Source organism: Vitis riparia, chromosome 18 (genome assembly GCF_004353265.1).
Source record: "Vitis riparia cultivar Riparia Gloire de Montpellier isolate 1030 chromosome 18, EGFV_Vit.rip_1.0, whole genome shotgun sequence".
NCBI lineage: Eukaryota > Viridiplantae > Streptophyta > Magnoliopsida > Vitales > Vitaceae > Vitis > Vitis riparia.
In genome coordinates this window covers 4787885-4802812 of record NC_048448.1, presented here as the reverse complement: position 1 = coordinate 4802812, position 14928 = coordinate 4787885, and the positions used below count along the sequence as shown (strand labels likewise).

Here is a 14928-nt window from a genome sequence, read left to right as displayed (position 1 = left end):
GTCAGAATCATAAGATTAACAGAACATGTATATCTGTAACATATCGATGACGTGTAGTTGACGTGCAGCAAGGGCTTTAAGGAAGGAAAATTCAGCGGGTGCCGTAGGGACGTGGCAAATCTAGGACCGCCAGTCGTTCCCTCATGGCCATGGAAAACAAGGGTATCCGCATGCTGCACACCGCCTGATACTAACAAAACCATGTCATTGTCAGCTGCAAATTCCAGGTCTCTCCACGTTTTTCTACACGTTTCTCCGGTCACCATGCTCACAGCGTAAAATACAATTGAAGGCTGCCCGACCGATACAATGGGGGTTTGTACTTCATCAAGGACGGGATAAACTCAAAACTACAAGTTGCCTTTACTCCAACAGCTTAGAAATCCATGCCCCTTTCTTTGACGAAGAACTGAGGCGATAGAGAGGGGAGAGGAAAAAATTGGAAATATATAGCTAGACTCTTCGGATTTTGTAGTTTGATGATCTAAAGCTATGGAGCGTTACGAGATTATTAAAGATATTGGATCTGGGAATTTCGGGGTTGCCAGGCTTGTTTCGGATAAGCGCACTAGAGAACTCTTTGCTGTTAAGTTTATTGAGAGAGGCCAGAAGGTACAGGGTTGGCCGTTTCTTTTTTCCTTTCTTCTAATTCTTTTTTTTTTTTTTTTAAAGGAAATTTGATGGGTCAGATGTGATTACACTTTCTTTTTCATCCGGGCTTTTAAATTCTTGGTTGGGATTTTTAAAGCTGATTTTGTATTAAAAAAAAAGAATAATGTTCTTGCTTTCAGTCTTTGATCTTATTACAGATATAGAGGTTGTTTTGTGTTGCAGATTGATGAACATGTGCAAAGGGAAATTATGAACCATAGATCATTGATGCATCCCAATATAGTTAGATTCAAGGAGGTTTGTATTTAAAGTTCTTTATGTTGTATGAGTGTTTTGTTGGGGATTTAGATGGTTAGTATGAATGCTAGTTTCCATCAATGTGGTATGAACATTCTATGCAGGAGGGACGAATACTTAATGCTCAATGGTGAGAGGTTTTGTTCGGGTTTTAGACTTGTTATTTATTTCTATGGTTGAGATCCCTCAGGAGAGAATTATATTTTCTCTCATTAGGAGATGCCTGTCCTTGTTTTCAGGGCTCTGTTTTTTTTTTTTTTAAATATTTTTTTTTTATATATATAAAACTAGCCATTGGGAAATCCTTCTTTCGATCATTCAGGTCATTTTTTGTTTTTACAAATTTCTAAATCAGTAACCCTGAGTCTATTTCCACTAGAAATGAATGTGTTCTTCAAGGATATACCTTTTGCGATTAGACTAAGAAATCTGAAGAAAAATGATACTTGAAGACAAACTTATTTTGTTTTGTATACTGTGAGGAATGCTGTTACCAGCTGATCCAGTTTCTTGCTTAATTTGAAAACCAAACCCAAAATAAAGCTTCAGTTTCCATTCTAAATGATCAAAATATGAAAAGGCATTTGCTAATGCCCACATAGCCTTTCATGCTTAAGTTAGTAGAATGTTGTTGTTCCTCCTCTATTTGTATGAGCTCAACTCCCATTAAGAGAAACTAAAAGGGTTGGAAATTTACCAGTGTATCTTTGTTAATTCGGATTAAGAGCTTGGGTGGCTATCATTGCAGGTCTTGCTGACACCAACTCATCTAGCGATAGTCATGGAGTATGCTGCAGGAGGAGAACTCTTTGGGAGGATATGCAATGCTGGTAGATTCAGTGAGGATGAGGTAAAGTAAAAGAGGAAAATTCAAGCAAAAAATCATTAACTATGTAGTGAGTGTTGTTTGGGTCGTCCTTGGAAATGAAAATGTTCCATCTGTATCTTGCACAATTTGTTTCTGTGGCTTTTAAAATGATTTTGTGTTATCGGGTTAGCTTTAAAACCTCAAGAATACTTACAAATTTACAAGTTCCAGTGATGAACCCAGCTTTGCAATATCTTTGCTTCCTTTCCTGGTGGGCTGGAGGTGGAAATAATTGCTTCAGTTTAATAGATGGAATTTGTGCCTAAGTACTGCAAGAACAAATGGAAATGGCTTCAATCTCATATTATTTCCAACTCCTGGGACAAATACTTCAATCAAAACCCCTAGTTGTTGGCTAACATATACCTGGGCCAAATTCAAAACTTATTTAGGTGTGGTGGTTTTACCATATTGCTTTCTTGATCATGAAAGTTCAGTTCATTCTGACTGATTAGTGGTTAAGGTATTAAGATTATTAGATTGTTTCTCTCCAAATGATAGGCCTCTTTTACAAGGGTATGGATAGATTGGAGCATCTGTAGTAACAAAAAAGTAGGGTGTATAAGACATTGCCATGGATGACATTTATAAGCAGCCAAATATAAACGTTCTGAGAGGGACCATTATGGATGAGAAATTCCATGCGACAATTTTACCCTTTTTTGAGGGTAGTTTTTCTTGTGCATCCTTGGCATCATTATCTCCATTACGCATTCCTTGAAAATTATGGAAGGATGGATTCCTCCAAAGCTCTATGCTTGTATGATTGTATCTATATAGTTGTTGATGAAGAATTTAGTTTAAGTCTTACCACTTTGCTGTTTCTGTTAATTTGCATCAGGCAAGATTTTTCTTCCAACAACTGATATCTGGAGTCAGTTACTGCCATTCAATGGTATTATTTTAATCTTTTCTTGTTTATGTGTTGTAAATTTCTATTGTAAATAGTTATTTCAGGGTCCTCAAGCTATGACTGGTTTTAAAGAGGTTTATGTAATACTTGCAGCGAATTTGTCATAGAGATCTTAAGCTGGAAAATACACTCTTAGATGGAAGTACAGCACCACGTGTCAAAATATGTGATTTTGGATACTCAAAGGTAATTGTTGTGCTAATGAGGCAGAACCAGATCATGAATATTTTCTAGTTGCTGCTGTTATTTGATGAAACTCTGAATAGTGGCTGTCTTTTGTGTAGTCATCTGTGCTGCACTCTCAACCAAAATCTACTGTTGGAACACCAGCCTACATTGCACCTGAGGTCCTGTCTAGAAAAGAATATGATGGGAAGGTGAAACCAATTTCTCTCTTTTGCCCGCTGTGTTTGCCTTACCACTTATTTATCCATATCTAATCCTTAAGAACTGTAGCTCTCAGATGTTTGGTCCTGTGGGGTCACTTTATATGTGATGCTGGTTGGGGCGTATCCCTTTGAAGATCCTGATGATCCCAGAAACTTCAGGAAGACAATTGGTGTGAGTATAGTACCAACATCCTCCCCCTCCCCCACCATCTCCTCATAAGAAAAAAAAATCCGCCCAAAAAGAAACAAAAAACAAAGCAAGCTGTGTTGATCATACGTTGGTTTTCTTATCCTATTGTGGATTTTTAATCATGATTTTTCTGCTCATGACAGAGAATACTTAGCGTCCACTACTCAATTCCAGATTATGTCAGAGTGTCCATTGAGTGTAGACATCTGCTATCTCGAGTTTTTGTGGCAAACCCAGATAAGGTAATGTGCTTCTTGTTGATGATAGCCTGGCTCACCCAAACTTTGTTCATATTAAGAACTCTTAAGAACCAATTAATAGGGGTCTGGTTCACTTCTAATATCCATTAGATTTGAAATCTTCTTGAATGGGGTAACATAGACCATATAAGTGTCAATAAAATTAGAGGTATTTCATGCAGGGCTCTTAGTTGACAAGTAGTTTGAATTCTTTTTTCTTCTAGTTAACCAATGCAATTGCCCTAGCGTTAGCCTTTTTTCTTCTTCTCTCTTTTTTTCTTTTTTCCATTCTCTCTTTGCACAGTAAATGCGATGTTGAATCTGGATCCGAACCTCTGATGTTCTTGTTGTGTTCCTATTTGTATCTTTGCAGAGAATAACAATCCCGGAAATTAAGACACATCCGTGGTTCTTAAAGAACTTGCCTATAGAAATGATGGATGGAGGAAGCTGGCAGAAAAATGATGTAAATAACCCATCCCAAAGTGTAGAAGAGATACTATCCATAATACAAGAGGCAAGGAAAACTACCGGATTGCGCAAGGCGGGTGGGCCTTTTATGGAAGGCAGCATGGATCTTGATGACATTGACGCTGATGAAGATATAGAAACTAGTGGTGATTTTGTGTGTCCATTGTAAACAATTTATACAAATCAAAAGATATAGAAAGTGGCGATGATTTTGCGTGTTCATTTTAAACAATTTATACGAACATATTCCACCTTGCTGAGGCAGTGCGTCCATGGTCAGAGGCATCGATTATCAGATTTTTGTTAAGTTGGGGGAATCCGTTTGTCTGCTTACATGTTCCTTGTGTGTAACGAAGCTAAATAAGTCCAAATTGTTTCTGCTTGGGGAATTATGTGGAATATCTTATAATTGTAACATGAACTGTCTCATGGATCTGATTTTTTTTTTTTCCCAATTTATTGCTATTCTGGGCTTCCTATGAAGCCAGCCGCCCCCCACCAACCAAAAACCCCGATTCATGAAACCCAGGGTATTTGAGAAAACTTTTCCATGTCATGATGTTTAAGAATGGATGAAGGGGCCATGACCCGCTTCCATGCTGCATCTTCGCTTCTGGGTGCATTGTAGGATCCCATAGGGGAAAGAAAAGAATGTCATATGACTCATATCTGAATTGCTCCGCCAAGTCTCATCAGTCATGACCCACAATCATACAGGGGAGACGAGGTATATGTTGTAATTTTTGCCGTTGTTAGCGAACTATAGTCTTGTGGCAGAGGGCAGCCAGAACCAGTTTCGGCTAAACCACGGTTTAATATTTGTCCCATCTTTTCACAGGAAAACAGGGGGAAGTTTCTACCATAACTTCTTATTTATTTATTTTTTTCTCCGGTATTCAATTCTCTATGCAAACATCATCGAGGAAGAAAGAGATTTTATTAATTAATTGGCGGAAAAAAAACAACGAATTGATGACTCAAATTGGATAAGATTGATAGGTAAAAATCCAGAGGAAAGCCCCGTTCAACTTTGGGTATACAAGGCATTTTCAAAAGAATGTTGGTGCCGCATTTAAGGGTGTTTGTGTAGGTTCTTGTAATCCCGAGTCAATAACCTAAGGTGAGAGTAGAGCAGAGTCAGAGACGTGAAAGGACTAGAGAGTGATAGTGAAATAAGGTGTACAGAGGAATATTTCTTATTTAGTTTGACGATAAATTGAATCTTTTTATAGTATTCCAAAATAGTAGATATCAAGTAAATGTATCATTGATAATATTAAAGCTTTTGAAAATAGCATGTGTAATAAAAGACACAGTGGTTTTATCCCTTTCGTTCTGATTGAGATTCGGTTCATTGCATGTTAATCCTCAGCTCAATGAACTTCTAACCATAAAACGATCTTTAAACTAGTCTCAAAATGCTAAATGGTGGAAAAATAATTCTACCATTGAGATGCATCAAGTCTATTTTGAACCTTCTAACCATGCTTCAAATTCGAGTAAACGTATTAACATCAAGATGAAGTGTTAAGGGTGACACCATCCAAGAGATATGGCTCATCTAGCCATAAGATTTCTTTGGCAAGGGATGGTACAATCAACTCTCTTAGGTGTATATAGTATCACATTTACCAAAAAGTATAATATGAGAAATCCCTTGGCATTTTTCATGAGTATGTATTGGTATCTCACGAACATCTAGTTTACCTAATAACATATTTGAAGATAAAATTTTATAACTAGTGAACATAACATTATGACATAGAAGCTATATAAGCAAAACATAGATCTATCAAAACATTGGGATCAAGAATGAAATGTTTAACATGTCATGTTAATGAAAAGTGGTATTGAACATGTATTATTATGTAGCAAGACACGTGATATCTTATAGTTGATGATTACAAGAAGTTAGCATGATATATATTACAGATGTAATACATTATAATTTGAATTTTATAAAATAGGGCATTAACAAAGAGGATGGAGTGCCACTTTATAAAAGAAGTGTATGAAAGGGAAAAGAATGGGAAGAGGCCATCACTCATGAATGACTTTGAAAGATCAAGTGGAGGAGAGGGAATTGAATAAGCGGAGGTACTTGTTGGCAAAATAATGATTGGGAAAGTTTTAACACGAGCTAATTGAGCAAATTCAAACTTGGCCAATTTCTTAAAGCACTAAAGGATGACCTACAAAGCAAGGAAGATCCAAGGGGGTCTTGAAAATTCTTTCCCGATCTTCAAATTAGTTTTTAGGGGAGCAGAAAAGAGAGAATGGAAAACTAGGGAATTCTTAAAGGATATATTGAAGTTACCTTCTTTCCTATTTTTGTGTCTCTTATTTGGCATCTTAGGTGGATAGTTTAGGAAGAGTACTTGGATTGTTCATATAAGATTGGTGGCATCTCTAACATAATTCGATTTAATTTCATTTGTCTCTATTAAGGTTTTGACTAAATATACATAATTTTTATTAATTTAAAATTTTATAAGATATTTTTTCTATCATTTTCATTTATTATTTTTACCCACTTTCTTTTTCACTCAAACTATGATAAATATTTAATAAAATTTCAAATCAATGAGAATTATGTATATTTAGTCAAAACCTTAATAGAGATTAATGAAATTAATCTGACATGATTGTATGATGTATATCATATATAAAGGGATAATCATATCAGACACAGTGACATTATTGTGGGAAGCGTGGGATGTTATAGAATCTACTCATTTATTCAGATAGGTGGTAAACATTGGGAGTTAGTTATAACCATCCTATCTAATTATGACGGTTATCTTATTAGGCTGAAGTGGTCGGCCTAGCGTGTCAAACTTAGTTGCCATGCTTAGCCAGTACAGGGCACTGGGCTCAAGAATCTGCCTAGTTAGTTGCTAATCGGTTCCCTCGTAATGGCTAAATAGCTACCTAGGCAAGGGTCAATGCATGTAAAGTTGTACATGTAAGCCATAGGCATGGCTAGCTTGGTTGCCAATTGGGATGTCGTGTCCGTCTTTTTGGTTTTAGTCACTTCTGCCTAGTCATTTTATGATAATTTTCTTACTCGTTTTTCCACCTATGACAAGTGGGATTCTAATTATCATGAATGTAACATCAAGAAGCAGAAAAAGTACTTCTCAAGTTGGACAATGCCCTTGAGAAGATGAATACGTCGTATATGTGTTACTTGTGTAAAAAAAAAAAAAGGAAATCAGTTATCACCTGATCCTATTTTGTAAAAAGGTTACAGTGTTATGAAGCTTGTTTTTCTCTCTATTTAGTGTACAATGAGTCTTGTACTTCTCAATTAAAAGGAATTTGATTAGTTGACATGAAACTTTTGTGAATAAAAGAAGGGAGAAGGCTTGGAGGGCTGCCCCCTTTTGCTTAATGTGGATCTTATGAAATAAAAGAAGTGAAAGAGTGTTTAATGACATTGAATAGTTCGACCATGTTTTAAAACATGTTTTTTTTTGTATACTTTTGTGAATTAGGTTTTGGTGTATTTAGAAGATTACTCTTTGTTCATGATTGCTTTTATAAAGTGGTTTTTTTTTTATCTAGATAGAAGGTTTTTTGTCTTTCTTTTTTCATAGCTCCTAGGACGATGTTTGTATACTTTGTGTGTACCTTTTTCGCTACTTCTGGGCATTTCTAATACAAGCTCTTATATATATATATATATATAAAAGTTGGACCCCCTCGTTCAAAAAGCAGAGTTCTAGCTCTCTTGTTTGTTTGTTTTTTCCCTTGAAATATCTGAATGGCTTTATGATGCATGTAAAAGGGTTTTTCTAGTTATTGAACAGGAGGAAACTTTGACACCCTGAAATGCCTGCGCGGTGCTACATCAATTATCACATAACTGGAAAAATGACTAATCAACAGCGTGATATATGTAAATTGTAAAAGAAGCATGGACAAATGAATTTGGTGTTGAATTGATTTGAATCACATGAAATGTCATAAATTCAGATGATTTCTACCTCTGACTCTTGTTTTGATGGAATTTTCTTGTAGGTTGATCTGTATTCTCCATAGAAGTAGGAGGCAAAACCCCACAGGCACATGGCTAAAGCCATGCCCTTATCAGCATTGAATCTCTCGTGCAAGAAAAGTACAGCAAAAACCTGCTGGACAGGAACCAGAAGAGATGACACAAGACCTCCCAGGAGGGACGTGGAGCAGAAGATCACTCCAATACTTCCTATGATCAGCAACTGCATTGCTACTGCTGCCAATACTATCACCATGTAATACTTAGTCTCTCCAAGACTATATTCTGCTGCTTCTTTTGAAATAGCCTACACAAAATCATAAAAAATATGGAAAATCAGTTCATTTTCAAATTCGTTTGGAAGCAACTACCAAATTCTCCACGCAGATGGTCTGGCAAGTGATTTTTGACCAGGATGGTTTCCTCATGTGAACACAACACCAACAGGTATGTTTTATAAGTTACACGACAATAGAAGCTGCAGAATTTTGGGGATTGGGCATAGTTGAGATGAGTAAACATTCTAAAGAAATATTTTCTTTAGATTCAATGGATTTCCAACTGTGGAGCTTCTGGAAGATCATTGGTATTACTTAATGGACCTCCCCTTGAGTTGATGTAGAGTTTTGGAAGGTTGTGTGTCATATATATTGTGCTCGAGACGGCCAGTGAGGGATTTAAATACAGGTGATTTCAAGTACCTGAAAGTCCTTGTTGATGACCATGGGGATGGTGCAAAACAGAGTGGCAAACATGGAGATAAGGAACTGAATCTGCATGACAAGATCAAAGGTGATGGGCATACCGGCCTTCAAGTGAGTATACTCCAGTGCTGGCATTATGAACCCATGAAGGGCAGCAGCGCCGAGGGTCATTAAAAAACCCAGCAAATACTTCCCATCAGACACCCCACTCGGGCGATCTCCATTCATGTGAAGCCCAAGAACGACTGATCCGAAGGTCATTAACACCACTGCATTTACCGAGTAATGTGTGAACTTATGCTTCACCACAATAAAAGCGAAAATTGCAGTGAAGGCCAGCTGAGTTGAACCAAGAAGGGAAGAAACCGATATGGGGAGGTAAGATAAACCAAACGAATAGAGGTAGCCATCAAGCCCAAGTAGAATTCCCAGGAAGGCACTGGCAGCAACAAGCCTAGGCGTAACCAGTAATACGGTGGCTTGCCCTTTGGCCTGAGCTCGCAAGTAAGAAAAGGCCATTGGGAGGATCAAGATGGGGAACCCAGAAGTGAGCAGCCAAGCATTGAGCCATTTCCTCTTTCCCCCATGCAAATAGTAGATCCTTAGAAGCAAGGGGCCACCTACTTGGCCAATTGTCATCAAGACACAGTTCACAAGTACCAGAAACATTGCCTTCAGAGACTTCCTTTTTTGACGCTGCGTTGCCTCGTTCTGGCTTCCTTGGGAACTCTTCATCTTCAATTCTTTGTTGCTGCTACTCACTGCCCAGAGATTTAGCACTCAAAGTGGATAGGATGAGGCAGAGGCATTGGTGGACTCTCTAGTCACACTCGCCTTTATCCTTTTTAATATTTTCTTAGCATTTTTTTTAACATAGTAATCAGAAAGACAGACCGAGAAAAGTGGGAGGCATGCAGAGTAATGGTCGCCCCACCGATAAAGAGACAAGCATTGATATCATCAACTAAATTATAAATTCAGTGCCACGGTCGTATTACCACTAGAATCAATAATTGATGCTTGCGTTCGTTCTCAGGAATTATAAACCTTTGAATCTACCCACTTTCATATGAATCATATCCCTATGGCTGGATCTGCCAATGCTTTAGTTGGTTAGGTGGGGGTGGGATTAGCCCAAAGGATGAATTTATTTTTAGGTTTGATTGGTTTTCAGCTTACTTCATCCTGATTTGGAATGATCATGACCACTTCTTATTTTTATTTTTAAAAGGAAAACTAATTGAAGTTTATGAAATATTTAAATCATGAAAAGTTAAAAAGCCAAAAGTGACTCATTTTTCTTAATACTAGGGTTGATTATTTTCCGTTGAGGTGTGTCATGGTAGGGCTTGAAAGTGATTTTGAGAATAAAGAGAAGTCGTAGGCTTGATTGAATGAATGGGCCTACCATCCAGCGTGGAGTGGTTTGGACCATGTATAGGCCCTACAACCCAGGCTTCGTGGATGGGTCTGTGTTGGGCCCAACTCAAGAAGCCTAGTCCTCTTTTAACGCCTATGGTCCGTGGATTGTATATATGAAAAATATCATTTTTTTTCTAGCTTCTTTTATTCATTTTTATAAGAAAAACATGATATACAAATATTTTATTTTATATGAAATATATATATAAAAAAAATGGTAGTGCATATGAGGAACCAATTTTAGCACCTTAGATCAACTGATAAAAAGCCTTAATCGGACGGCTAATATGATTCGAACGCATAGCAGGGGATCGTTCCCGTTACCAAAAGGAAAATCTGTCCACGTGTAAGGTCGACACCCACGGCGTCCTCTATCAACATAAGTAGGCAGTGACTACAAACCCTAGCGGCAGGGCTTCTCTCATCTCTTTCGCCAGAGCCGCCAGCCTCCTCTCTGATCCAGGATGAAGGTTCGATCCACGAAACCCAATTTGCAATTCATGATCTCCGGCCATTCTTCAATGTTTCAAAACCCTAATTTGATATTCTGTGTGTGTTTTGCAGTTCAATATCGCGAATCCGACCACGGGATGCCAGAAGAAGCTTGAGATTGACGATGACCAGAAACTGTAAGTGCTTACTTGATTCAGTGTTCTCATATATGGATTAAAATTTGTGATTGAATCATTCTTGGTTTTGTTGTTTTTCTTTCTTTCTTTCTTTCTTTCTTTTTTTTTTGTTTTTTTTGTTTTGTTTTTGTATATGGACTTAGGATAGGATTTGATTGGTTTGCTAGGATGGGGATTCTCTGCTCATTTTGGGTTTGTTCATATATATGGTTTGTGAAAATCTAAAGTTCTTTGATGAAGATGCCATCTTCTGAGATTTGCAGTGCTAGTATTATTTATGAAACAACCACTAACACATTTTGTGCATCGAAAAATATAAATGGAAAAAGGGAAGAAAATGTGTGTTATTCATGTGGAATGTCGCCCATCTCAGTATTCGCGGAATCTGCTAGCTTAAGAAGCTTTGTTGTAATAGCTTATAGTCATAGATTGGGCACAAATCTCACTTCTCTCTGATGTCATACAAGTGGAACATGTTTGCACACATACATGTAAAAACATAAAGAAAGTTGTTGTATTTAAATGGCTCAGTTGCATTTTTATATAGTGCTTGCTGGTAAAAACTGGTGGTTGTGAATAGGGGCTATTGATGAAAATGGGAGTTATCACTATCAATCACTCTAAAATAGTTAACCTTGGTTTCTCCTGAAAAGTCAACTCTTCCAGTTTTTCATAATCGTGTGTAAAATGGATGCCATTTTTCTTCCCCTGAAATTTTACTCTTCCAATTTTTTATAATCATGTGTGAGATGGGCACCATTTTTCATCAATGGGCATGGTCATGTGTGAGATGGATGCCATTTGTCTTCTATGGCCTGCCCTGTTCTTGATGGTAGGTACCTGGCATAGTTAATTACATTTGGAAAATTTACTGTTGTTTTCATTGTAATTTTCTGAGTTTGTTTTATGGCAGCTTCAGATTTTACTTTTTCTAGCAGCAACTACCTGGGATGATTGTAACTAGCCCCTTTGTCATGCACAAATTCTTACATGCATTTCAACTATGGCTGACTAATATTAACAACAAATATAGTGTACATTAAATATCATCTTACTTCCAAAATTGTCAGAAAAAGGTTTTAATATCTCTATTTTACTAGTTGATTAGTCCTATTTTAGATAAAATTTTCTCAGTTTTTCAGCCTTTTGCAGTGCTGCTCCGCCTTCTTGGTTCTTTTTAATATGTTTGCCTTATTTGCTTATCAAAAAATGTTTGTCCACCTTTTGTGTAGTCGGGCATTTTTTGACAAGAGGATCTCGCAGGAGGTCAGTGGAGATGCCCTCGGAGAGGTAAGCATTTACCATTGTTATGCAATGCCAAAATTCTACTATCAGTCTAGATTTATATAACATTTATTTTTTGTTTGTTTGTTTGTCTGACAGGAATTTAATGGCTATGTATTCAAAATCATGGGAGGCTGTGACAAGCAAGGGTTCCCAATGAAGCAGGGAGTGTTAACTCCTGGTCGTGTTAGTCTCTTGCTCCATAGAGGTGGGTTTTTGGTGGTATATTAGTGTTGGTGCACTGACCACCATTCCTTCAAGTTTAAGATGGATCATGGCCAGTTAGAAGCATGTTTTGCTAGGACCATGTTTTGTTGCCTTGTCATAGATGATGGATGAAAACTGTTCTAGTTTTGCTTAAGCAGGAACCCCTTGCTTTCGAGGATATGGTAGGCGTAATGGAGAGAGGAGGAGGAAGGCTGTACGTGGGTGCATTGTCAGCCAGGACCTTTCTGTTCTGAACTTGGTTATTGTGAAGAAGGGTGAGAGTGATCTTCCTGGGCTGACAGACACTGAAAAACCAAGAATGAGAGGTCCAAAGAGGGCATCAAAGATTCGCAAACTCTTCAACCTCTCAAAGGATGATGATGTCCGAAAGTATGTCAACACATACCGCAGATCATTCACAACCAAATCTGGTAGGTTTTTTAATTTTATGTCTTTCAATATGTTTAAGTACTGAAGTAGCCTACATTAAAAAAGTGGGATGCTATTTTAAAAGAGTATTCTTGATGTTTTATCACAATTTCCAAATACATGAAAAGCTCCTGGTGTTTTGTCACAATTTCTATGAGGTCATGGGGCTAAGATGGTGGTTGTGTTACAGTAGAGGAGTTTGGCTTCACCATTGATCATGACTATGGGACACTGTTTTAATTTTGATAACTTCAGACTACTGGTTATTTCAGATGGCTCGATTGGCTTTCTTTATTCTGCCTTTATTGGGTTGGTTATAAAATGGTTATCCAAAAAAAGAATTGGTAAAATGGCTAACTGCATCTTTTATTCTATTATTAAAGCCTTGGGGTGCTTGTTTAATTTGCAGGCAAAAAGTGCAGTAAAGCTCCCAAGATACAGAGGTTGGTTACTCCTTTGACCTTGCAGAGGAAGCGAGCCAGGATTGCAGAGAAGAAGAAGAGAATTGCTAAGGCCAAGTCTGAAGCAGCTGAGTACCAGAAACTCCTTGCTACCAGATTGAAGGAGCAGAGAGAACGTCGCAGCGAGAGTTTAGCCAAGAGAAGGTCCAGGCTTTCTGCTGCGTCTAAGCCATCTGTTGCTGCTTAGGCCCATGCTCCCTAAGAAAGTTGAATTTTGGTTAAAGTTGATTGTCACTGAGTTTTTTGATATCGTTCTCCATTTGTTTTAGTATTTCATGACTTCTGCAGAAGGTGCTTCTTTAGACCCTGTTAGTTCATTAAATTCATCAAGAGGATTGCTGATTGTTCACTTATAATTATGGGAAGTTTTTCAAATTACATGGCTGCTTCAAATATTAAAATTCCATTTGTCCTTGATCTCTAGGTGGTAGTTCTGCACTTCAACCTGCATTTTCCATGGTAGGTAGAGGTGCAGCTTGAATTTGGTTGCATGCCAACACTTCATGCTTATCCAAACAGTTTGAGACCTCATATTTTCAAAACACAACATAAAAATTTGGCGGAACTTAAAGTGTGTGTCAATGGGATGGTTTTCAAACAGAAAATTAAGTTGTTGGGAATAGAAGCAATGGAGCTCAATGTTCTTGTTTTGGAATTTAATTACTTTTTTATATCTTACACAAAATTTGTACTGTCTCTGGTGGCATGTCTTGCTGACTCTCCCGAGTCATTCTGTGGAGGAACTAGTCCTGGAGTTTGCTCCAATCCTGGTTGGTTGTTTTTTATACACTAGGACACTTAGCAGCATAAGTTTGCATGTTAAGAGAGTATGGTTATAACCACACTCCTTACCGTACAAAATTTGGCAGTTTTAAGGATGGTTTAAACTTTTTCTGTTTTAAGGATAGCTCTGCAAAGAATGACTACTCTAAGGCAGAAATAATTTCCATCATCCATGGTAAGGAGCCTTTTTTCCACTATGTTCCACATAGGATTCGATTTTGTATGAAGCTATAAGCTATGAAGCTATGTGTCATAGGATGTTTCAAATGACCCTCCCCATGGGCTTATATAGAGCCTATGAAGCTTTTGGAGGAGATGCCTAGAGATGTTCACACATCTCTACACTATGGAGGAAGGCATGAGGGGAGTACAAGATTTTCTAGAGAATTCTAAGAATCTCTTGTATATTATTGTACATAGAATTATGTAGAGAGTTCTAAATTATTCTTGAGTTGTAAGGAACCCTCCAAGGTTCCAGAGAGTTCTATTGGTGGATATAAATAGGTGAGAGTCTCATTTGGCCAAGACACCACCCCAAGACCACTGAAAACCTAACCAACCAAACAAGTGAGTCCCTAAAGCACTTGTAAATTTTCATTTGAGCAATAAAAGCTTCTATTGAATTAGTAAGATCAAGCGTCTTGACTTGTCTAAGTGTTGTACGAGGTTAGAAAAATATTAAGTGTGTAACATGTGGCTCACTTTGTCTCAGGTGTTTTATTGAATTATCCTCTCTCGTCTATCTGAATTTACTAGATAGCTTGAAAATAGGGTCAAATATGGCTCTTCAAAGGTAGAAATATATTACTATATTAGTAATCAATAATTATTTATCATACGATGATGCATGAATAAAATAGTAGGATGTAGAAAGATGAGCATTAGAAAAAAATGGGATGAAATATTATGGGAAAAAAAGAAGAAAAAATAGGATAAAATAGTATGAAGTAGAAATATGAGCAGAGGATGGAAAGAATGAGTTAAAAAAGATTGGTGTGGGCTAGATGAAAATGGTCAGCCATACTTTACT

General features: G+C 37.4%; 3 protein-coding genes across 4 annotated transcripts; 2 read left to right on the top strand and 1 right to left on the bottom strand.

Annotated features, from left to right (window-relative positions):
• The first annotated feature begins 155 nt into the window (after nt 1-155).
• On the top strand, nt 156-4397 carry LOC117907365 (serine/threonine-protein kinase SAPK2). Of its 2 annotated transcripts, XM_034820880.1 has the most exons (9): nt 159-612; nt 835-909; nt 1658-1759; nt 2619-2672; nt 2784-2876; nt 2975-3067; nt 3147-3251; nt 3413-3511; nt 3882-4397. In XM_034820880.1, the coding sequence occupies exons 1-9, from the start codon at nt 493-495 to the stop codon at nt 4146-4148; spliced, it is 1008 nt and encodes a 335-aa protein (XP_034676771.1). In that variant the 5' UTR covers nt 159-492; the 3' UTR covers nt 4149-4397. The 2 variants fall into 2 exon arrangements, with proteins under 2 accessions (XP_034676773.1, XP_034676771.1); XM_034820882.1 differs by lacking the exon at nt 835-909 and having other exon boundaries at nt 156-612.
• A 3386-nt stretch (nt 4398-7783) lies between these two features.
• On the bottom strand, nt 7784-9547 carry LOC117906296 (purine permease 1-like). The gene is made up of 2 exons (XM_034819275.1): nt 8681-9547; nt 7784-8286 (listed from the first exon to the last, which is right to left on the bottom strand). The coding sequence occupies exons 1-2, from the start codon at nt 9416-9418 to the stop codon at nt 7954-7956; spliced, it is 1071 nt and encodes a 356-aa protein (XP_034675166.1). The 5' UTR covers nt 9419-9547; the 3' UTR covers nt 7784-7953.
• A 924-nt stretch (nt 9548-10471) lies between these two features.
• LOC117907714 (40S ribosomal protein S6-like) lies at nt 10472-13508 on the top strand. Its single transcript, XM_034821357.1, has 6 exons — nt 10472-10575; nt 10670-10734; nt 11967-12024; nt 12118-12226; nt 12384-12656; nt 13064-13508. Exons 1-6 carry the CDS (start codon nt 10570-10572, stop codon nt 13300-13302), a joined length of 750 nt encoding a protein of 249 aa, XP_034677248.1. The 5' UTR covers nt 10472-10569; the 3' UTR covers nt 13303-13508.
• Nucleotides 13509-14928: the final 1420 nt, after the last annotated feature.